Raw genomic sequence first — 24,363 nt, forward strand, 5'->3', positions numbered from 1 at the left:
GCGCAAGAAACTCTCCCAGCACACGTCTTTTGCGCTCTTTTTAATAAAATATACAATATTGTACTGTCATTGTTATAAAAAACTGCTATAAAATATTCATAATCTAGTCCCAGGCTGTCGGATGACTTAGATATTCAGCTGTGGAGTAGTAGGATTTACGACAGAGCCATTTTTTAATAAAACATATAAATTTATTTATAGATAATGACTGAACAGTGGCTGGGACTTTATTATGAAACATTTACCCTTAAAGTTATTATGTATCTTATGTCCGTCTTTGTAACGTTAAATGATACCGCTCAGCATCCGTATAGGAGCCCATAACATATTACTATATATAACATATTTAAGTATCCTACGCTTTAATATATCACCGAATTCATAACAATACTTTACTTAGAGTGCATGCATAGAATACGAATATACATTTTTACGAACCATGGATGAAACTGTACAATTCATGTCATTGGATAGAATTTGAAGAGAAAATGTTTGACTTTCTAATAATAGTATTTTCTTTTTCTGTCAATAGAGATGGGCAAGACGTTTATCTGATGGTAATTGGTAGGTCCTGCCCATTACAATGCAGTGGCGCTCAGAATTCTTAAAAAGCCCATCATTCTGAGTGGCACTACAATTGCGCTCGTCACCTTGAGATGCAAGATGTTAATTCTCATTTGCCCAGTAATTCCACTAGCTACAGCGCCCTTCAGACCTACGAAACACAGTAATGCATACACATTCCTGCTTCACGGCAGAAAAAGGCGCCGTTGTGGTACCCATAATCTAGCCAGCATTCTGTGCAAAGGAGCCGCCCACTGGTAAAAACATAATGTGGTGGCATAATTTAATTAGTGTTGTGAGAATATTTGGATTATTTTGTCGATAATTATAGTATCTTTATCGTTTGTATTTGCTTTATCTATTGATGTTTCGCAAGACAGTGAAGTTCGTAAAAAATCTCTAGAACACAGAAGCCCGAAATTTATTGCAATGTACTAAATAGCCTCATAAACTTTTCAGGCAATTGTAAAACGACAATTTGTTCCTTTTTTATATTTACAAAAAAAATTATTATGATCCAGAAAATGTCAAAACGGCTATCGTAACATGTCCTACTTTACAGTATTTTATACAACTGTTATATAACGAATGACGCCACGAGCGTTTTTTGACCAAGTTATACAACGTGTCGCATTCAATATTTTTTCTACGACTAGGTAATTTCAAATAAAACAAAAATTAAACAAAGAAATACCACAAGTTTTCAAGTTGCCGCTTAAATAGGCGGGAAATGTATTGTAAACATACTTATCTCTTGAGGAATGGCAAAGGTACACCCATACAGCCAACGCGGGAAAATTGAAAATTACAAAATATTCCTAGCCTGACATTAAAATATTTAGTCTAATAATGATCATTAAAATATTATGTATGTAATATAGTATGTATTACCTATTACCTAATAATTCTATGAACCTACCATACCTCACTTAGATTTTGTTAGTCTGTGGCACTAAAACAACTGTGTTTTTTTAACAACATTAAGTACGGTAAGCAATGCTTTTTTAGGCCATAGAGTATAGACTTTTTCTATAGAGGCTGTATAAATGACAAATAAAAGTAGAAGCGTACAATAAGTATATAGCCAACCTTGTATCCCATGACGTAGTTAGCGTTGATATAGTCGGAGCCGGGCACGCCGTCTTGCGGCGTCAGCTTGACGCGCGTCTGGTCGTACGCCTTGATGTCGGGGTAGCGGTTCTTGGGCTGGTTCTCGCGTGCCTCGGACGCGTGCGTCGACCGCTCCGGGAAACACTCGGGCAACATCTGCAACAACTACTTGGCCGTGATTTACACCATCAACAGATCCTTGCCATCTACATGTGGTTGATATCAATATTTTTTTATTACGATTTAAGGTTTAAATACACTTAAATTCTAGGATCTACTGTACCCCTGCTTGCGCTAGCGCGCCTGCATTCAACCCCTATACCTAAATAGAGAAACGTGTGCGCTTACTGTGCCGAAGTTTAAGTTATATACTCAAGACCTATTACTGTAAAGAGGCTTAGGATCCTCATAGGGTTTAGGCTGGGCATGTCCTTTACTTTGACTGAAAGTACTTTAAAACACCCCAGCCTGATTCTGGCAATGCCCTTAAATTCCTGTATGATGTGTTTGGGGTTTTCAGTGGCTTCACAGCAGAATCTGCACAGGATTGACTTGATTCACTGAGATCCATACCCAAACTAAATAGTTTGCAATAACCGAATAATGGAAAGCGGTAAGGTATTTCAAAAACAAGAGAGCACGCTACGCAACTCCTCATTAACGATCCCTACCAATAATTTATAGTCACCAATACATAATATGCTATATTTAAACATAGAATATTTGACATTATTTTTTGATATTGCGGATTCGTTAAATAAAATTAATTATTTAATTATATTATTATTATAAAAAAAAATGTTAACCTAAAGCAATTTTTCAGCTAATCTGTATTACGTAATCCGGCTCGAAGGACCGAATATATTATTCGGTCCTTTGATTTGAATTCTTTCCTGTGGAAATACATATACTCACAACAATTTCTTTTGCAAAACAGTATTACGGCTATAAAGTAAGTTTTTTGGACATAAAATTATAAGCTCTGATGGTGTTAAATACTAAGTAAACAACAAACGTTGTTATTTTGTGACGGATTTGTTAAAAGATATCTCGTAACTCGTTGAGGAATGAGTTGTCAGGCATTGGGACAGAACAGACATAGCGGGCGTACCTCGAACTCCTTCTGGAATCCGTAGTCGCTGTCAGCCTGCCGTTCGGCGTACGCGGCCGCCAGCTCGTGCTGCGGGATGGGAGGCATCTCAGGCACCGGGTGCGTGCCCTGCCGCCCACCCAGCCCTCCGACCACATACCTGCCATCAACCACAAAGACATTTAGAGGCATCTCGTTAAAAAAAAAATTTTAATTTTTTCTTAATTAAAAACAACACAAAAATAAAAAACGTTTAAAAAAAACTTTGCGTGACTGTTTTACACAAAAGCAAAAAAAAGTTTGGTGGATTTATTCTATATTTTACTAAAACCATAATTAAAATTGATTAAGACTTCAGAAAAGTAAGCTTAATAATTATGCACAATTAAGATAACTGAATGTAGAATCTTCCCAAAGAGTAAGTGTTGCATTCCTTATTTGTTTAGGTTTAAAATAGACTATTTATTTGGAGTAAAACCATTTCGAGTATTCATGTGTAACGTTAATGTCGTGAAATTTGTATAGAGAACAATTGTTATTGCTTCTCAAATAGAGAAAATAAAATGAGTGTTTCAGAGGTTCACAGTTGTAATCTGGTTTGATGGAACCTAAAAAATTTGATGGATCAATTTCAAACATAAGTAAATAGTCTCTCCATTTGACTTATAAAGTGTAGAATAAAACCATCATGAAAAGATGACTACAAGGATTACGAAATAATAAGGAATAGAATCTGTACTGCGACCCTAGTTTACACCGGTTACAAAATTCATTTTTTACATACAAAATATATTGAATGATTCGGACAGCTTATCTGAGATCGTAAAAAGCTTGAGATAACATAATGTCATATAAATGCAATAAGTACTAAGTAACATAATTAGTATTAATGTTGTATGTCACCTTAGTGCTGCCTGGATGGGGTTGGATTCCAGGTGTCGCCGCGTCTTCCGCGAGGACCTAGACTGCATCACGCACAGCGCGCCGCTTACCAACACTGCCACGCCGGCGCACACACACGTTGCCTGCGATTAAATTTAAATTTAATTTATTTGGTTTACACTTATTAACGAAATTCTTAGTAACATACATAATACTTATAACTTATAAAGTACAATACTAAAAATTCTCATTTTTCTCAATATGCATGTGTACCATGCTTATTGAGCTGAACGCTTGTAAAATTTACAACGTACGATATCTAGGCTGATCTGTTAACGACGCAACATGCACGCTTTGGGTTTCCGGTAGGTCTATTAAGATACGTTGATAGCACTTTCTACAATCACAAATTGTTACATTTATAAATACGTTAACTTTCGCTGAGAGTACGGAGTTGAACTCATGCGCTGTCCAAGAAGCCCCAAATTGTGAATATGGAATTACAATTAATAATAAATTAATAAGTAACAGCCTATTGCTGCCTTCAGAAGCTCCTATAAACAGATATTCAGACCACGCCTCTCCTCCTCATTGACCAATGAAAGAGAAGAGGCGTGGTCTCGCTTCACATAATATTTCTCTTTTGTTCTAGACTAGCGGCTGTCAAAATGCTTTTGTGACTGTTTGATATTCGTCATTTTGGCGCTGTTGGCCATGTAGCGAGAGTCTGCGGTACTAATACTAGTGATGACAACCTCAGCATGTGGCGAGTGGCGCTTCAAATAGGCACAAACAATTTGCTGTCAAATATATGGAACAGCCTGCCCAGTGGTATTTATACAGGTCAGTGTATGGTATACGTGGAGCCAGACTCGAGTGTCGGTAGTTACCAGCAGGGCTATCTCCAGCGTAGAGGTGGTGGAGGGGCGAGGCGTCGGTGCGGGCTGAAGCACGTTCACGTACTCGCTGTATATGGGCTCGTCGTGCTCGCTGCCCGCTGGAATTACAACCATTTTGTTAACTGCTTCAAGGTTTACAATGTTAGTTAAGCCATTTGTTATTATACTTCTGGGATTAATTACACAAATATAATTTGAAAACCAAATGCCTACATATTATATATATACAAAATAATCATATATATATGTAATTGGGCCGGCAATCACATCTAAGTCTCTACATAATAACTAAACTACTTGCTTAGGGCTATTTAGAAACAAATCTGGACGTATGTACGAGGTTTGATTGGTCCTTTAAAGATTTTATTAAATATCCTAAAACTATATACCTATAAAACGTAGGTATCGTAACGGTAGATTTAAAATTATATCTATCTTATTAAGTAATGCGGTGTAAAGTTACTCCAAGTAATTATATCCATTCTTATCATACCTAAACCTCCTTCCCACAAGCACACAGCCGGTCTGAGGTTCGAGTCTCCTTAGGAGACGCCCCGCGACTGTTGTTGCGTAGTCTTTGCGGCCTCCACGGGCCACGTCCTACTTCGCTGTGAAAGCCAGAGCTGCTAACAGCACAGAGGAGGTTTTAGTCGGTATGGGGTGTCCGCTTACGCGGACCCCGTTCCGGGGCGTAAATACGTAACAGTATTTCCTCCTCTCCAAAAAAAAAAAAAAAACCTAACCTACCTAACCTAATCAATGGAAGGCTGGCCTGAGAACAGCCTCCGGTGCAAGCACATTGACACTGAGAAGAGGCAGCTAATTACTTGTGCGCTACCTACTGAATATTTACCGCACTGCGAGTGTATTATATAGCGCGATAATTCGGCAAAACAGTGTGTGCCGTGCTCCAAAATACAGTCTAAACCAACACCGCTTGGAAGAAGAGAACAGAGGAATACCATGTATGTCGTTCCTTGCCTAATCTTTAATTCCCTTCTTAGCACAAAACCGCTCCGCCATCACGTGGTGATTGCCACACCCCCAAGCACGCGCATACATTTGTGGTACACATAAAATACCATACACCAAGTATAAAATTACATCTCCCTGTCATGTAATTTCTTAGCGACAAAGGTAAGACAAAAAGTGTGTTTATTAATGTATGTATGACAACAGTAATCAATAATCAACACGCGCTCCCGGATAGTACACATATTCGTGCGTACTTACGTATGAGCTCCACGAACAGCGTGTAGTTAGCGGCGGGGTCCAACAGTCCGTCTCTCACCACCAAATCCTCCCAGTCTCCTTCCAGCTCCTCGGCCAGCTTATCCATCATCATTGGATTCTTCATGTAGTCTCTAGAGAAACAAACAAGAAATAAATATTATAATCAATAACCAATAGTGGGAGGCTCCTTTGCACAAGATGCCGGCTAGATTATGGGTACGACAACCGCGCCTATTTCTGCTGTGAAGCAGTAATGTGTAAGCATTATAGTGTTTCGGTTTGAAGGGCGCCGTAGCTAGTGAAATTAGTGGGCAAATGAGACTTAACATCTTATGTCTCAAGGTGACTAGCGCAATTGTAGTGCTGCTCAGACCTTTAGGGTTTTTCAAGAATCCTGAGCGGCACTGAATTATAATGAGCAAGGCGTATCAATTACCATCAGCTTAACGTCCTGCGTGATAATAGTAGGCAATGTTAAGCACTAACCTGTCAACATCAACGTACGATCTCCGCTCCCTCCTCTCGTCGACGTCAGGGTCGTCAGTGGAATCCACCTCCTCCTCGAACAGCTCGTCCACCGTGGTGGACGGCAGCGTGGTGACCTTGGCGATGACGGCGGGCGCGTCCTCGAACCGGCGCGGCTTCCGAAGACAGCGGCGGCAGCCCGCGCGGTTCACGCCCGGGTCCTCTTCGTCGAATACAGACTTGCCGTCGCCGAGTATTATCTCGGAGTCCGGTGGGAACCTATCGCTATTTAAGACAACAGATACAACATTTATTAATAAATTCACTTCATCATCATCAGCCGGAAGACGTCCACAACTGGACAAAGGCCTATCCCAAAAATTTCCACGACGATCGGTCCTGCGCTCATTCAACGTATACCGTAGTCCATCTTGTGGCCAGCCTACTGCCACTTAAGTTTCAAAATCGTTTGGACTATGTCGGTAACTTCGGTTCTCCTACGGATTTCCTCATTTCTGATTTGATCTCGCAGAGAAACTCCGGCATAGCCCTCTACATTGCCCTCTGAGCGACCATAAGCTTTCACATAATTCACTTCAAGTAATATTGTATTTATATACGAACACAATGTTTTAGTAAAGATCACTGGAATGTAAAAAAAGCAGACATGCAACAGAGGCAGATGAACGAAGGAACTGCGAACAGGTAGAAATTAGCAGCTGTTTTTATATTCGTTATGCTCTGTGTATGTGCCATGTAGTCCATTGAATTTTTAATTTGAAGATATCAGTAATTGCGAAATCGCAATTTTGCTAATTTTCTATGCGCCAATTAGCTTCTAGTTTATCATTTAACAATCCAATTTATATAGCTAAAAGTACAATGATGTACTTATTTCAATTACTATCAGTACTTTTACAATACAACTCTCACAATACCTAGTTGAAAAGGAATATGAATTTTCTCCAACGTATGTAAAAGATAACCGTCCATGGAATAATTGTATATTTTTAACTGACGTGATATGTCGCTCGTTAAAATCCTTCCGTCACGTCTGGGATTACAGTATATACAAATTTAAATTCGAACCAAAATTCGCATCACGAATTGTCCATAAATGAAGGTAAATTCAAAATCTGTATATAATATTATAATCCTTGCAGTAAAATAAACCTTTTAGTGTGACTTCCCCCTAATCACATAAAAATATAGGCAAAAAATTATTAAAATTTGTTAATTTAGTAAATATTTCAATCCATAATAATACGCCCCTCTCTTTCTTTCCTTTATTTCGCATTTTTCTCATCGTGGATTGATCTACCATTGTGGTACCAACGTGGTATCGGCCAGGACACATCGCACTCACTTGGAGAACAAGTCGGTGACGTAGGCGGCCAACGTCGGACGGACGGAGTGAGCCTCTTCGTACTGCAGCACCGGCATGAGGCGCGGCGCGGGAAGTGAAGCCCACTCCTGGCCCAACAGCCTCACCATGTACACCCTGGGGAATGGCGACACTCAATTCATCATTCAATTGAAACAATCATCAAATGTTCTCAAATTCGAAATATGAAAATAAATCTAAAATTGTTAGAATATTCATCATCAGCCGGAAGACATCCGCTGCTTTTGTTTATGAAAATTGGGGACGAGACGAGCAGGACGCTCAGCTGATGGTAATTAATAAGCCCCACCCAGTACAATGCAGTGCCGCTCAGGATTCTTGAAAAACCCAAAAAAATTCTGAACGGCACTACAATTGCGCTCATCACCTTGAGACATAAGATGTTAAGTCTCATTTGCCCAGTAATATCACTAGCTTTGGCGCCCTTCAGATCGAAACACAGTAATGTTTACATATTACTGCTTCACGGCAGAAATAGGCGCCATTGTGGTACCCATAATCTAGCCGGTTTCCTTCGCAAAGGTGCCACTGGTAAAGGCTGCTGGTCTATCACCTCCCCCAAAGATCTCCACGACGATTGGTCCTGCACTGCCCTCATCCAGCGTATTCGGGCGATATTAACCAGATCGTCGGTCCATCTTGTGGGGTCTACCACTGAGTCTTCCGGTACGTGGTCACTATTCGAAGACTTTTCTGTGACTGCCACTTCAGTTTCGCAATCATTATTAGAATTAAGTAATTAATCATGGTTAGAATATTATCAAAATACAAATACGATACTATATTTTGTGTTAGTGAGAATAACTTTTATTTTCTATTGATTCTCTATGGATTTGTCTGTGATTTGTAACCTGCTCTACTACCAAATAAAACTGTCAGTCGTCTAACTACAGCTATTGTGTTTTATCTATACTAATATTATAAAGCTGCAGTGTTTGTTTGTTTGTTTGAACGCGCTAATCTCTGGTACTACTGGTCCGATTTGAATGAACCGATTTTTTTTTTTTTCAAAATTAGGGATCCGTAATAAAATTGCTATTTTGTAACACAAGGTGTAAAATCGAAAACCTATTTTTGCGTGCGCTGCAAAAACTATTGACAAAAGAACAAAATGATGTACAGGCTATTTATATAGGCAATATTTTATTACTTATAAAACTATCGCGTGAATCATACTTTATATGGCAAAACAACGTTTGCCGGGTCAGCTAGTTAAAAATAAATACAAAGCCTAAAAAAAATCACGTGGGTACTTTAATACAGCATTCAACAATCCAATAAGTAACCGAATATATCAGATATGGTCTTATATATCAATTAAAACAATAAACAAATTATTTTCTTACCTGTAGCAACATATTGGTCCATTTCTCTCCGATATTCTTGGCAGATGCATTGTGAACATGTATCGATCATTCTCCACTATCTAATAAAAAAAAGAATTCAAATTACAGACAACATATTCGTTATAATTACTAATTAGTTATCTATTAGTTATTAGTAATTATTATTAAAAAGCCTATTAGTATCAAATATTCATAACCTAGATCTATCAATTATTCATAAGCGATTTGGATCAATTACTATTTACTTAAATAATTTAAACATCTAGATAGACTATTTTCCTGTTAGGCTAGACATGACAACAGACCAGCTTTATCACTTTAGTGTGCATGACAGCTACAGCTTACACTCGCGATACATCATCAGTCACTTTGTATTAGTGTGCGTGTGTTAGCTGAAAATATAGTATAACAGTTCGCCGCTATTTTTTTTCGAAGTTTTCACAGCTTACTTAATTACAAGACGTATAAATTATCCAAAATTTATATGTAATTGTCGTGGGGATCAATTACCACCAAATTCAAATATTTTTATTAAAAATACAATTTAAAATCACTCAATATCGTCTGACACTAGTATCCGTTTGAAATTCTATGCCTTAGACCTACCAAAGAGAAACAAGTTATATTACAAGTTACTGTTTGCGAATACTTTTTCCCTATTATCATTATAGTAACTTAGTAATTTGTAACAGCTTGTAGAAAGTGTATGGTAAGACAGTACAAACATAATGTGATATAATTGTGGTGTAAATCACTCCATGTGTTGTCGCGGCGCGTGCGCAAACAACAACTCAGCAAGCCGTCACAGAGATCCATTCAACATTATGATGATCGTAACAATTTGTTATTTAGTGACAAACCTAACCCTCAATTCTTGGATTAATTATGCAAATTAAACTTGTAACCAAAATTTATAAACGATGCGGGACTCGAACTCACTTGATAAAAGCACTCGGATGGAACCTGCGAGGCTGCGGTTCGAGTCACGCTGCGTTGTTAAAGTTTTGTTACAAATTTATTTTGTGTAAAAAAACGATCGTGCCTACACACGGCGAATTCCCCTTACGGCCGTTCCCAATATTCAGTCTATCTTTCACTTGAGGTAAAAATCGTAACTATCGTTGACTTTTCTGTCCCAATATATCCGTGCACGCTGTCTGTCAATGGGACGACGTACAGCTTACCAGCGATATAAAGTTTGTATGGAAATTATTGCAATTCACGCGTCCCAATATAAGACGACAAGAATGACTTATCGGGTGTATTGGGACAGATTCAGATTACTGACAGTTTCTAGGTAGTAATTTATCTCTATATGTTATATTTTTACAGCAATATCTTTCGTACCTTCCGCCAGCGGGGTCGCGGCGGTGCGTCAGGCGGTGCGGGCTCGGTACTGCAGTAGCGTGTCTCCTCCTCGCCGCGGCGCCGCGTGCGGGTCATGGCACTCAGCCGCACCGTGTAGTTCGTATTGGGCTGGAGGTCTTCAAACCTGCACAGATATACACAAGGTGATGAGAGACTAGCAACACGTTCACCTGGTGCTCATTTTGCTCTGCGATTGCTCTCGACTGTTCGAGACCTAAGATTTGTATTAAGGCGACACTAAATGCCTGCGACCTCGAGCGATATGAGTTCACGGCTCCTATGTAACAAAGCCAATATTTTCAAAATTCTTGGGTCGAAAAGGTAACATTTTAACAGGCGCAAACTGCTTAATTGCTTACAATCCTCATTATTGATTACTAATCTGAATAAATGTACCTACATAAAAAAGTAAAATCTATAAGGACAACTTTTATGATAGTAGTATACTAAACAAATGCATCATGCCGAGATAAAACTTGTTTAACTGCAAAGAAAACTGGTAGTTCATAATAGCGCTGGAGTGTTAACTTTAACCAACAGCAAGCATTAGCAACCTACAATTAAGACTTAAGGGTATGTGTAACAGGATAAAGTAGTGTTCATAGCTCCAAACGCTATATTTTCACCACAAAACTTGTCTTAAAACACCTTGTTTGCGTGTTTTCTATTTACCCTTCGCCTTAAGTATTGTTTCTTGTGAAAGAAATATGTGTGTCGTGTCTTTAGTCTGTTGATAGGATAAGAGGAGGTTAGTACTCGTAAGTTGTAGAACTTTTTAATGAAATTTCGAATTGATTTTAAACGTAGTAAACACTTAATAAAAGAAATCAATTGATTTATACGGAATACTTATAAATATTGAGTGGTCGGGTGTTCACTTATCAATTAAGTAACTTTATGATACACTTAAGTATACAGGTTGTCCCAAAGTTATGGGACATGAAGGGAAAGTACCTTAAATATCGAAGATAGGCTATTTTACTGAAAGAAGACTTTATGTTATTTTTAAAAGTTAGTAATTCTGCATTGAAAGATTTTCTAAAAATTACTTGCCTCGTCTGGGAATCGAACCGACTTAAATGTAAAAAAAAACACCCCTACTTTTATGATGCCAATTGAAAGAATGGCCAAAAACTAATAACTCTTCTTAAGTAACATTTAACATTTAGTATTTTAAAAGAAAGTAGCCAATCTATCTGCGATATTTAAGGTACTTTCCCTTCATGTCCCATAATTTTGGGACAGCCTGTATAATATAATACCTACAAAGAAAATAGTGTACATATTTAATATTGAAAATAATTTAGGGATTTTCTTCTATCTAGAATTCTTTCAAAAGTTTATCAAAAAGTTATATACAATCAAATTTACACAAACATGAACGCTGCATTTTATTGGTACACAACTTGCAGTGTTAGCTTGGCTTGCTCTATGACTAGGGTTGTCAACCGTAGTCTGAAATACAGCATTCTACTCTATATCTTGTAGGTGTACTGTATAATCTATAACTCTAATAGATTATGATAAAATACTCTTTTATACACAAAGTCAAAGTTATAAAATATTTTACTAATATAAAATCAACAGATTGCTCTTCAACGTGAAACACCAAAAATACAATTCAAAAACATGCTAATTACACAAACGTTCAAACATACATATTTTAAAAATGTCCAGTAAAACAATACAAGGCTGAACCATAAAATCCATGAAAAATAACAACTACAATACTATTCAATTCCACATTGTAATATCATTTACTAATTAGTTATACACTTTTTGGTTTGTTGTTTACTATACTATTGCCAGCAATGTAATATTATTATGCAAACCCATTTTATTTTTATCGGTAAATATCTTTAAACGAGCAATTCTTGTATATATATATTTATATATATATATAAATATATAATCTGAATCTCGGAAACGGCTACAACGATTTTCATAAAATTAAGTATGCAGGGGATTTCGGGGGTGATAAATCGATCTAGCTAGGTTTCAATTTAAAAAAAAATTGTTTTATCCATGTTTGAATGAGAAACAGCTACAATAACATTAGAATACAAAGGTAAATTTCGCCACTATATACAAGACTATTATAGCTCAGATGGGACATTGGGTGATCCGGACAGCAGAAGACCCCGGTTCGAATACAGATGTCCTATTAGTTTTTTTTTTGTTCAAGTTTTGTACATTCTTAAAAATCCAAGCAAGGCTCAATCGTCCGGATATTCAGTATAATAGGTATATTTAAAAAAAAATATATAATTTTCTTTGGGAGGTCCGTACTCTTTCTTCACCTCCTTTGAAATCAGATATACTCCACTTTTTCTAATAAAAGTTGGCAACCCTACCTATGATAAAACCCGCTGCTGGTTTTCAATGGTTTATTAATGACGGAATGTAAGTGGTAAGACTCTGTCACCTCACAGTGCGCGAGTCGTTCGTCTTGAACTTGGTGAGCGGTCCCCACATGGCCTCCTTAACCGTGCCGTAGCGGTCGCGGTACGTCGCGTTACCCGTGAGCTCCATCTACAATACAAAAAAAACAATGACAGCAACATCTAATATATAAAATTCTCGTGTCATGGTGTTATTTTTGAACTCCTCCGAAACGGCTTGACGTGCATATTGGGTAGGTCTTAGAATCGGACAACATCTATTTTTCATCCCCCTAAATGTTAAAAGTGGTCTCAACACGAATTTTTTTTTTAATTTATTGTAATTTTTTTTAAATTTGTTTCATTATGAGTCAGCATTAAAAAATACATACATCTTCAAATTTTCACCCATCTACGAACAACAGTTACTTTTGTATCGCGATTTTAATATTGGCAATACAACATTTGCTGGGTCAGCAAGTATTATATAGAATATCTAAGCAAATTGCAAGTTCATAGAAAAAAAAGGCCTGCAACACACCTCTTGATATCTGGTATTCTGTCTGTCCATGGGCGACTGGATTTCACTTAACATATGATGAGCGACTCACCCATAAATGAGCGACTAACGGCCGTTTTCAATAACCTATCTATCCTCAGTTTAGCTTACGGATACATTGTTGCCACCGTTTAATGATTTTATCTATCCATAGCTGTTATGTCCAATATAGTTATGGTCCAATGCTATCTTTCAATGGGCTATTGAAATGTAAGTAAGCGTAAAAGGATCGATTTGTCTACCTCTAGTAAGTTAAACTCATGATAGATAGGTTATTGAAAACGGCCGTAAGCAGGTAATAAAGACACCAGCAGATGCCCCACTTGATAATAAACGCACATAACCGTCACATACAGTCATTGGTTGTTTTAGTAACTTCGTAGGGCGGCGTCGTAACACGGGTGGTTGGTTGGATTTCTGGTCTATGCGAAATTTTCGTGAACGGGAGCTACTTGTGATGGCTGAGTGTCCTGTCATTGAGAAACCTGCTCTTAATATTTGAAATGTTAAAAATTATGGTATAATACATTTATTTATTACAGAGTGAACGGTTATACATTAGTGCATTTACATCCAGTCTTTTATGGACTTATTACTCTTGCATAGTTTTCATGATACTTTACAAATTTTTTTTTCATATAAATTAATTAGATCTTGACTTGAGGGTGACGAAACCAGCACTTATGTATGCATTTAATTTCTCAAGCGTCTGAAATTTTATCGCATCCGCCTACCATTAACCATTACTACAATTTTTTATGGAAAAGGAGGACAAACGAGCGTACGAGTCACCTGGTGACATTCTCTTGCAACACCAGAACAAAAACAAGTTGCCGGCATTTAAGGCAGATGTACTCGCTTTTTTTGCAGGTACCCATGCCGTATCGTCGCGAAAACACCGCACAAGGAGGCTCACTCCGCATTCATTCAAACCGCACTATGGAGAAACGCCGCCATACATACATCCATGGTGGGTGTATTATATCCATATTTGTGCGAAGGTGGAATTCGGCGGCAGGAATCAGGTGAAACAGCTCTTCGAAAAACTCCCGTTCACAGAGCATTTTGTCCCCGACATTTCGAGCAGCTCTGCGTTGCACGCGGTCAAATACCAGTACATCTAGTCAACACGCGGGTACTCACGGTGTATCCCTTGATCTCCGCGTTGGGCTTGAGCGGTGGTTGCCAGGTGAGCGTGATCCAGCTGCGTGCGCAGGTCACACTCACGTTGGCGGGCCGCCCAGGTGTACCATCCAACGTCGCCGCCTGCATCTCGCTCGACCACGCACCACATTTCTTGGTGAAGTCTGAACATGAACATACCTGGAACCATCACATACGATCAATAATACCAGTGGGAGGCTCCTTTGCACAGGATGCCGGCTAGATAATGGGTACCACAACGGCGCCTATTTCTGCCGTGAAGCAGTATTGTGTAAACATCGGTTTGAAGGGCGCCGTAGCTAGTGAAATAACTGGGCAAATGTGAATTAACATCTTATGTCTCAAGGTAACGAGCGCAATGGTAGTGCCGCTCAGAATTTTTGGGTTTTTCAAGAATCCTGAGCGGCACTACATTGTAATAGGCAGGCCGTATCAATTACCATCAGCTGAACGTCCTGCTCGTCTCGTCCCATATTTTCGAAAAAAAAAAACAAAATTATTGATTAACTTCATTTTTGTAGTGATTGTGTGGGGAAAGAAGGTTTTAACCCCCCTCGTACACGACCAGTAATTTTTGAGTTGATTGGTATTTCGTAATACTACATATATGAACGATTAGCTTTGTGTAATTAATCCTCGAAGAGAAGGTTTAACTTTAAAAAAATAACAAATTGTTTAGATTTGAAAGAGCGGCATCTTAAGTAAATTTCCTACTATGCAAATATTGGGATTGAGTAGATCCTGTAGATGAAGCCACAACCTAAGAGTTGAACAAAGACATATCAATATTTATGAACTTTACGTTACTCGAACGGTTAGCTCAGTGAAAGAGCGCTCACACGGAACGCGAGAGGTCGAGGCTTCGAGTCCCGCATCGTTCATAAACTTTGCTTTTAAATTTAATTTGTGTGGGATATTAATATTGTTTTTTTATGATAATATTCCTTGCTTCGGTCCGCCCCATTTTTCTGAAATATACTATATAAAATATATCAAAAAGACTTACCCGAAAGACATAAGTGCTGTGCGGCTCCAAGTTATCAAACATATAGGGCAAGTTTCTGCTGTCTCTCGAATGGTATGCCCTTCTCGGTGCCACCTCTTCCATCTTCCTCGCTTCTAGCAAATAATAGTGTATGAGCTCTGCAATGTCTTCCGGTGGAGGGGCCCAGCCTATAGTCACCGAAGTAGCTGAGAATCCATTGATGGATATATTCGGCACAAAGATAGGATCTTTATCCAAGGTCCTGACAGTGGACTCGTAGATATGAGGTTTACTCTGCCCGTGCATTGTTGTCACTTCCAATTTGAGCTGGTAGTTGGTAGACTTCTCTAAGCCCTCCATCACGAAGGATATATTCTTGGTGCCAATCTTCTCTCGCGTGTACAAACTAAAATCAGTTGAGGGTAGTTTTCGATACATGAGGTTGTAACTTTTAATCGGTGAGTTATATGACCTGATTGTCCAGTTCAGAAACAACTGGGAAGCGCTTATCGGTATAACTGTGTCGATGACGACCTGTGGGGGGGCGTACACCATTACATCGATGGTACCAGTAATGTTTGATGACGTCACTGGATCGAACACTTCACACACGTAGGTGCCGTTGTCTTCAGGATTATGTATGTGTAGATCGTATTTGCTCTGGAACTGTTTTAGGCTTAGTCTATTGGGCCGCTTTGATGCAAGCTCTGTAAGCTCGTTATCCTTGGCCCGTTTCCACCATTTCACTTCACCAGGCTTGTATACTGGAAACAAATGACATTTTAGCACTTATGAAACAAACAATTTTTAAAATCACCTTGGTTTTGAACACTATTGAAGACTGATCAGTTAATTACGATTGGAGGATGTATTACTTAATCGAATTTTTATTGCGGCTCAATAGCACATTAATAATACCGACTACTGCGCCTTGGCTTGCCTACTTTTATTAAACGAAATAAAGTTAAATAAAATTAAGGTGTAGTGCCGGTCAAAATTTTTGTATTTTACAAGAATCCTGAGCGGCACTGCATTGTAATGGGCAGGGCGCATCAATTACCATCAGCTGAACGTCCTGCTCGTCTCGTCACTTATTGTCACAAAAAAAACAAGGTCTGTACGTGGCTTTAAAACAAACTTACGTTCAAAAACACAGTCCATGGTGACGTTGGCCTGGTCGGACACGTTGTGGCGCACCGGGCCCGCGCTGCTGCTCACCAGGCGGCCCGGGAAGCTCAGGTCCAGTACCGCCACTCGCTCCGACCTCCGCTCGCCGAGCGTCACCGCGCACGTGTAGTTGCCATCGTCGCTCGAACTCGAGTTGGCGATGCTCACATTCGACACTCTGTACTTTTTCTGGTTACCGTCGAGATCCTTCTTTTGTAGAAGCCTTTCTTCCGTGTATTGTTTTATTCTGGAAAATTCAATTGAATATATAATGTGTTATGGTTATTTAATATTCCAATTAGTACCAACACTCAGTTATTATAATATTAATGGAATAATTTGTAAACTGTTAATATTATAAAGCAAATTTTTAGTGACGTCACTTTATAATGAAGTTGGCAGTATCTGTTGCTGTATGCTGTTAGGAATTTCTCTCAGCTATTACGCACTTCTTGTTATTTAGTGTTACAATGTATATAGTTGTCATGATATTGAAATTATTGAATATAAAATGTTCTATTCAAGTGGATCGTAGAAGTGTTTTATTACAATTGGTAATGGCAACCAGTATTTTCTTGACTGCGTTAGTACTAACAGTAAGACTAACTGCACTGTTCGTCAAATATTGCCAACCAGTCTACGATAGAATGATTGACAAATAGCTCGTTGGAGAACGAGAAACGCAACGGCCACTTTCTTCAATCAATATAGTATTTTACAATGGCTGTAATATACAAAACAAATTAGTTTCCAAGGTGCTGTATCCAATATATGAATTACTTTTTATGAATATTTCATAAAAAGAAATAAAGAATCATTGTATAAATATAAATTATCCTATATTGTATGCATCAGCCTTTAGAGCTTGAAATCATTGTTTGTGTCACTCCCCTAATAGCAGAGAAAAATAGGTGTCGTAGAGAGACCATATACCTTTCGCCGATCACAAGTGGTTCCCCCGCGTGCAGCCACTCAACCTGAGCCTCCGCGGGAGACACGCTGCAGCTGATGTTTGTGACTCCGCCAAGGTTCCCCACGAGCGACACGTCCAGGATCTCTGCTACATCTTGACCTGGAACCAATTGCGACTATTGAAGCTACTTCCTACAATGTTAATGTGGGCAAGTTGGACCGCGAGTACATACTTGTTCGTATTGAGTGGAAAGGAGAACAGCCACTTTGTATTTGGCATTGGTACTGAAATAAAGTTCTTTGTACACCAACAAAACATATTATACTGTTACAAACCTTACTGTTTTTGTATACTAACAGTTTTTGAGATTGCTAACTAGCAGGGTTCATGAGTTATCATGATTTTTATATTTCATGAAAATAAGCTATATTTAATAATAATTTTTTTTTTGATTGATTTTGTAAGAATTAGATCATCATATAAAGAGATGAGACCGCAATATTCTTTGGAATAAGCATGTTGTGATAGTCTACCCCCAGAGTAGACTGTTTACACAGTATGCTTCCTCAGTACTTTCCACCAAAGGGTGACCACTATAGGTAATAATAATATAGGGTTAACTGCTATAATAATTTCATCTACTGATAAAGGTTTTCCTAAATAGGTAATTTCAACAAGCCTTTTTTTAACTAACTTCAAAAAAAAGGAGGAGGTAATCAATTCAACTGTATTTTTTATCTGTGTTACCTCAAAACTTTCGACTGCATCAACCCATTTTGATGATTCTTTTTTATTTGAAAGCTAGTGCTGGTGGTAAACGATGGCTGGTCAATCCCCATCGAGGATGGGCGCTCTTTTTGTTAACGAAGATTTAAGTTATATAACGTTTCGTCAAGATTTTAATTTATTCAATTTATAACGTTCGCGTATTTTTGATGCATCTTGCTGACAGGTGGATGGCCGGATTATGGTCTTTGTACTACGATTCCCGTTGATAAACTGTGGAGGACGGTACACAAAAAACGTAATGAAGATTTCTTATTGCAAGGCGATGAAAAGAAGATTAAAGATCAAATAATCAATATACGGGTGTTACAAAATTACCCATAACGCCGAAAGAAGGTTAAATGGGGCCTTATAACGAGTCCATTCACAATATTTAAGAACATTTGCCTTTAGACAGTTTTCAAAGCCAATACTTGAGTATAATTACATGCTTGTATTGAGGTAGCAAACATATATGAATGAAAAATAGAAAAACTATTAAAGAAGACAATTATTAGGTCAATTTATGGGGTATTTTGTAACACGTTGTATAGGTAGGTATCTGTTGAGCGTTGACTGTTGAATACAGCCCAGTTCGACCGTTAAATGGAATAAGATTTTTGAGGGAGTCACTTTTCTCGTTTCCCTCAGAGATTCAAAATGCGTAAACACCCGCCCACGCTACGAGATAAAATATTTTCTTCTGTATAAAATCCTGCATCAATAATACGAACATTTTCAGCAAAATACAGTCTAAAAAGCGAAATTCTCAAAAGGATGTGAATATAATCTTAGGACATCTTATTTTAGATGTGATGCTTGATCGCCTATTAATGGACATATTTTGTCGCAAAATAATTATTATCAAAGCTGGAATATCACAATCCTACTACTTCATCATAATCAGCCGGAAGACCTCCTCTGCTGGACAAAGGCGTCTCTCAAAGATCTCCACGACTATCGGTCCTCCTCTGCCCCACCTACGAAGTATGTGCCCTGCCCACTGCCACTTCAGTTTTTCAATCATTTGTGACTTTGGTTCTCCTACGGATCTCCTCAATTCTGACTCGCAGGGAAACTCCGAGCATAGCTCTCTCTATTGCCCTCTGAGCGACTATGAGATTTGTCACCATTTCCTACTAGTTAAATTAATATAATCCTTAGGGTTTGGTCATTAGCGCCGATTGGGTACCACAATATGTCTGTCTTGTATCAGTATCTATGTTACTTTGCTGAGTAGGAAAAATGTTCCTTAAGGGGAATCTTTTCTTCTTTTATATGGAGGAGCCACCGTTGCGGATATGCCTCTTAAATTTTCCCTAGCTCAGCACGTTTCATTGTCTGCTGACAATATAGCCTTCCGCTATGGCATTAGGGCATCTGCTTTTGTAGTCGAACGAGTTCTCTTTTCCAGGACACACCTTCTCCATCATATTAGTGTCACAAATATCCGGCCAAAAAACTCTTCAGTGTCACAAGCCGGTGTCCGATATCTACCACTCAGGATTCTTTCTATAGCCATGTTTTTAATACAGCGAGTCCACAGTACCGGGAATCAAAATTTGTCCATATATGGCCGGTTAAGCTCCAACATTACAATAGGAAAATGGTAAAATACACGTTCATGAATGTAGGTCAACACTATTTTGCAACAAACTGCAAACAGCACTGGCCAGGCTGACCTATATGTATTGTAATGTATTCCTGCAAACAACCCTTGGTGCGTTTATAGAATTATCAAAATAATACGATTGAATAAAAATACTTTTACTTAAATGATTAAAAAAATGACTTGCCAGTATGACGTGTGCACCACTTACAATACTCTGTCTATCCATAGTTTAACTTACTAGAGGTAGACAAATCTGTCCTTTTACGCTTACTTACATTTCAATAACCTATTGGCAGATAGCATTGGACTATAAATATATTGGTCATAACTATGGATAGATAAGATCTTGTCATTAAACGGCGACAGCAATGTATCCGCTAGTTAAACTAAGGATAGATAGGTTACTGAAAATTAGTCCGTTAGTCAATGTGAAAATCAATTTCGTTTTGATCCTTGTTATATAAATACCACAGAGGTATAGACATCTATACCTCTGTGGTATTGGTATGTTGTATGGGTGGTATTTTTTGACTTTCAATAAGTGATATCACATCCTATTTTGAATAAAAATATTTGAATTTGAATATACTGAGGAGGAAAAGAGCCTCCCAATGGTAATTGGTAGCGGTTACTATTATTTTAAGTTAATAAAGAGTTTCATCTATCGCACTTAGGTAACCGGTTCATTCATTATTACTCTATGGACTGTAATTTGAAATTCCATGCAGACTCACTGCCGCGTAGTAACTTGTACTCGTTACAAAAATTGTATTGATCACTAGCTGACCCGACAGACATTGTTCTGTATATTATAAATAAAATAATGTTTTTTATGAATTTATCAATAATATATCATAACATTAGAATTAAGTAATGAAATTGTTTCACAGCAGAACTGTCAAACCGTGCGTCAATAAATTCTCTCATAGGAATTATGTATGGACACATCAAAGGAAAAACAAAATGTTGTTAATTCCGAGCATTTTTTTATTTATTCACCCTTTAAACCTTCTCTGGACTTTCACAAATAATTCAAGACCTAAATTTGTCAAATCGGTCCAGCTGTTCTCGAGTTTTAGCGAGACTAACGAACAGCAATTCATTTTTATATATATAAGATAATTCGTAGCTGTTCGAATAAGCCGTTACTTGATTGTAAATGCCAGTGTGTAGTGTATCAAGCAGCTGATTTGTCTATTTATAGCTGACGGATGAACCGCGGAGTGCATTGGGGAGTAGCGTGCGGGCCCGCTGCCACAGATGTTTAGTACGTGTTAGGTTCTAGAATAAAAAAGGAACAGGAAATACAAACGATGACGTAATAAATAAGCACATGTAGATTAATATACTATACTAGCTTTTACCCGCGACTTCGTCCGCATTTAATAGTTACTTTGGACAACATTTTTTTGTTTTTTTAGGATACCTTTTAAATAATATACATACAAACTGCTCTTTCCGCTGCTGGCAGCGCTCTTCTATGAGACAGAGCATATCCCTTGTCACTGTGGACAGTCTCTTTAATAGTATTTCCCTGCGAACTTTTAATCTCTTATTTCATCCCCGTGTAGTTCACCTACCTTGTTTCAAAAATGCTCGATCAAATGTTTAAATAAATTATTTCGTATCAAGTCCCTTACTCAATACAAGGTTTCATGGTTTTATCTTTTTCGACGAATTTCCATACATACTGCTATCCCCTATTTCAACGCCTCCATTTATTTATATTATAAGCGTGCGTTTACATTAAATATAAATATTATAAATATATAATTTATTGATACCTCAGTTCCAAATAGTAACAATTCAGAAAAGGCTTCCAAAAGAAAGCAACTTGAGTTGTTACTGTATGAAACGGAAACATTCTACGCCGCCGGAGCTACTTAGAGACATTTTATCCCGAAACATCCATGATTCCCGCGGGATTTGAGAAAAACCGAAATTCACGTCGATGAGCTATAATAACTACACCAATAGTAGTTTTATTTTGCCATAGCAATCTTCCTCGAAATAAGATTCATATAATATGTTGGGAACGGGAGCGAAAACGGGAACCGGAACTGGAATAGGACATGAGATAATCTTCAAATCCAAACTTGCTTATTATCTCTAAAAAAAACCTTTATCTACGCCGACGAAGTCACGGGCATCGGCTAGTATATTATATTATTCAGAAAAGGGTTCCAAAAGAAAGCAACTTGAAATGTTACTGTTTGAAACGAAAATATTCTAGACTTATGAAGATATATTGGAAGTAAAAACGACATTCACTTATCGACTTGTTTCTCTGTGGTAATGGTGGGTCATCGTTTATGGAACAATTTCTCATACTTATCTCAAACTTACTCAATTTCAGACTCGTTACACTTTGGAACTGAGGTGTCGATATATTCAATAAAAGAATTTAAACATGTAATTATGTTACGGTGACCAAGAAAATAGTTCTCCTAGAATTTACGCTCAAGGCTGTTTTACACGTATTAAGTAGATAAGTAGTTAACGCAAAATTAAGTTAACTACTTAAAATTAAGTTAACTACTTAAGTGCGTGTCCAAACGTATTTAAGTTTTTTTTTTATGATAATAAGGGACGAGACGAGCGGGACGTTCAGCTTATGGTAATTGATACGCCCTGCCCATTACAATGCAGTGCCGCTCAGGATTCTTGAAAAACTCAAAAATTCTGAGCGGCACTACAATTGCGCTTACTAAGTAGTTTGGCTTTGTAGTTCACCAAAGATTCAACCGATTCGGCCGATCAACAACGCCAGGAAGTCGTAAATTCTTTTTTAAGTTTTCTAATTAGTGATGATTTGGACGAAATTAAAGAGGAAATAAGTAGGGAAATAACAATACTAAAAAAGAGACTCTGGTTGAGAAGTTGGATTTTAGGAAGTGAGCAATATGGCGCTAGTGTAACTTTGTTTCAAGATCTAGCAGAAAAAGATAAAAAAGAATAAGATAAATTTACGCTAGCTAATCTCAGCATCGGCCCCATGTCCCATATTGTTTGTTTCACTACAATCGGTTCCTAACAAAAAAGGAAAGTTAAGATTTTTTTTAATGGCAATAAGGGACGAGACGAGCAGTAAGTTCAGCTGATAGTAATTAAACTTGATTAGTAATTAATTATTAGATAGTTAATAAACCTGTGTAACTTCGTGTACCTTTTAAACTTTATACCATAATTTATATTAACATTCGTTTATTATTAATAACCTCATATTTTTTGATTTTTCAATCGTTAAGATCTAAGTGATCTTCTTTTTACGTTCAGTTTCTTTTATTTATTTTTTTAAGAGTGAAAATACATAAATTAGATCTATACTGCCTTTATTTACTGATTTTAACTTCTATTGAATTATATTCATAACTATAATTTAAAAAATTACTAGTCGCTGCTACTCCACTCTGCTGGACTCAATAATGTTGGGACTACTGAAAATCAGTGCTACATTGGCGCCACGCCATTGCAGCTTATTACTGAGTTAGCTTCCTTTGGTGACATTCACTGCCGCACAGTACCTTTTACGTTTTTAGTAATAAATTGTTTTATTTAATTAGTTTCATTAGTTACTTCTAAAAATTTATTACTCATTCTGGTTTGTTATTTAATAATTGGGTGGTAATGTTATTTTTTGGAGCAACGTTATTTTATTAACTCTTCCTATAGAACTGTAGAATATCATAAATTCAGACAATGTGTTACAATATACCTGAATTCAAAACTAGACGAAATAATTTCGCTATATCATTTTGCTAATGATTGTGCCTTCGCTACGACATCTTCAATAGTACCAACCATATAGAATGCGGCTTCGGGTATGTTATCTAATTCACTGTTAAGTATTCTTTTGAATCCTTTTTCAAATTTAACAAGTTTTCCAACTTGACCAGTGAATACTTCAGCGACTTGGAAGGGCTGGTTGTTATGGTGGTTTGTTATCAATAAATTTTTATTCTATTCTATTCTAATTGATACTCCCTGCCTATTACAATGTAGTGTCGCTCAGGATTCTTGAAAAAAAAAGAAGATAAAAAAATACTTTGGCACGACTCTCCTGCTGTGGTTTGTAGTATTCGACATGACTAACTGATAAAAAATGCGTTTCTATACCGCAAAGTAATACTACTACTGCTGAGTGCTGAGATTCCTCTGGTAGTATGAGTACCAGTGATGATCTTGTGATCATTAGTTATATTCTAAATAGAAAAGCAAAACATTTCAAGGTGGTTGTTAATTATTACAAATTTTGTGTCTATATAACTTAGTATACTATCTTACGGCCGTTTTAAATTACCTATCTATCCTTAGTTTAACTTACTAGAGACAATCCTTTTACGCTTACTTATATTTCAATAACCTATCGATAGATAGCATTGTACTTTAACCAATAATATAACTATATTGGACATAACTATGGATAGATAAGATCTTGTCATTAAACGGTGATAG

At 37.5% G+C, this 24,363-nt stretch overlaps 1 protein-coding gene across 1 annotated transcript in view; it reads right to left on the reverse strand.

Annotated features, from left to right (window-relative positions):
- LOC126974767 (tyrosine-protein phosphatase 69D) overlaps nt 1–24,363 on the reverse strand; it is a 56,183-nt gene that overhangs the window by 21,955 nt on the left and 9,865 nt on the right. The window contains exons 2-15 of the mRNA XM_050822430.1: nt 17,552–17,690; nt 16,594–16,865; nt 15,473–16,215; nt 14,446–14,625; nt 12,788–12,894; nt 10,342–10,486; nt 8,995–9,074; nt 7,610–7,744; nt 6,265–6,528; nt 5,779–5,909; nt 4,537–4,643; nt 3,668–3,789; nt 2,786–2,924; nt 1,654–1,830 (exon numbers count right to left, since the gene is read on the reverse strand). Coding sequence (XP_050678387.1) covers nt 1,654–1,830; nt 2,786–2,924; nt 3,668–3,789; nt 4,537–4,643; nt 5,779–5,909; nt 6,265–6,528; nt 7,610–7,744; nt 8,995–9,074; nt 10,342–10,486; nt 12,788–12,894; nt 14,446–14,625; nt 15,473–16,215; nt 16,594–16,865; nt 17,552–17,690 — 2,741 coding nt within the window. The remainder of the gene's footprint in view (nt 1–1,653; nt 1,831–2,785; nt 2,925–3,667; nt 3,790–4,536; nt 4,644–5,778; nt 5,910–6,264; nt 6,529–7,609; nt 7,745–8,994; nt 9,075–10,341; nt 10,487–12,787; nt 12,895–14,445; nt 14,626–15,472; nt 16,216–16,593; nt 16,866–17,551; nt 17,691–24,363) is intronic.

Source organism: Leptidea sinapis, chromosome 33, assembly GCF_905404315.1.
Source record: "Leptidea sinapis chromosome 33, ilLepSina1.1, whole genome shotgun sequence".
Taxonomy (NCBI): Eukaryota; Metazoa; Arthropoda; class Insecta; order Lepidoptera; family Pieridae; genus Leptidea; species Leptidea sinapis.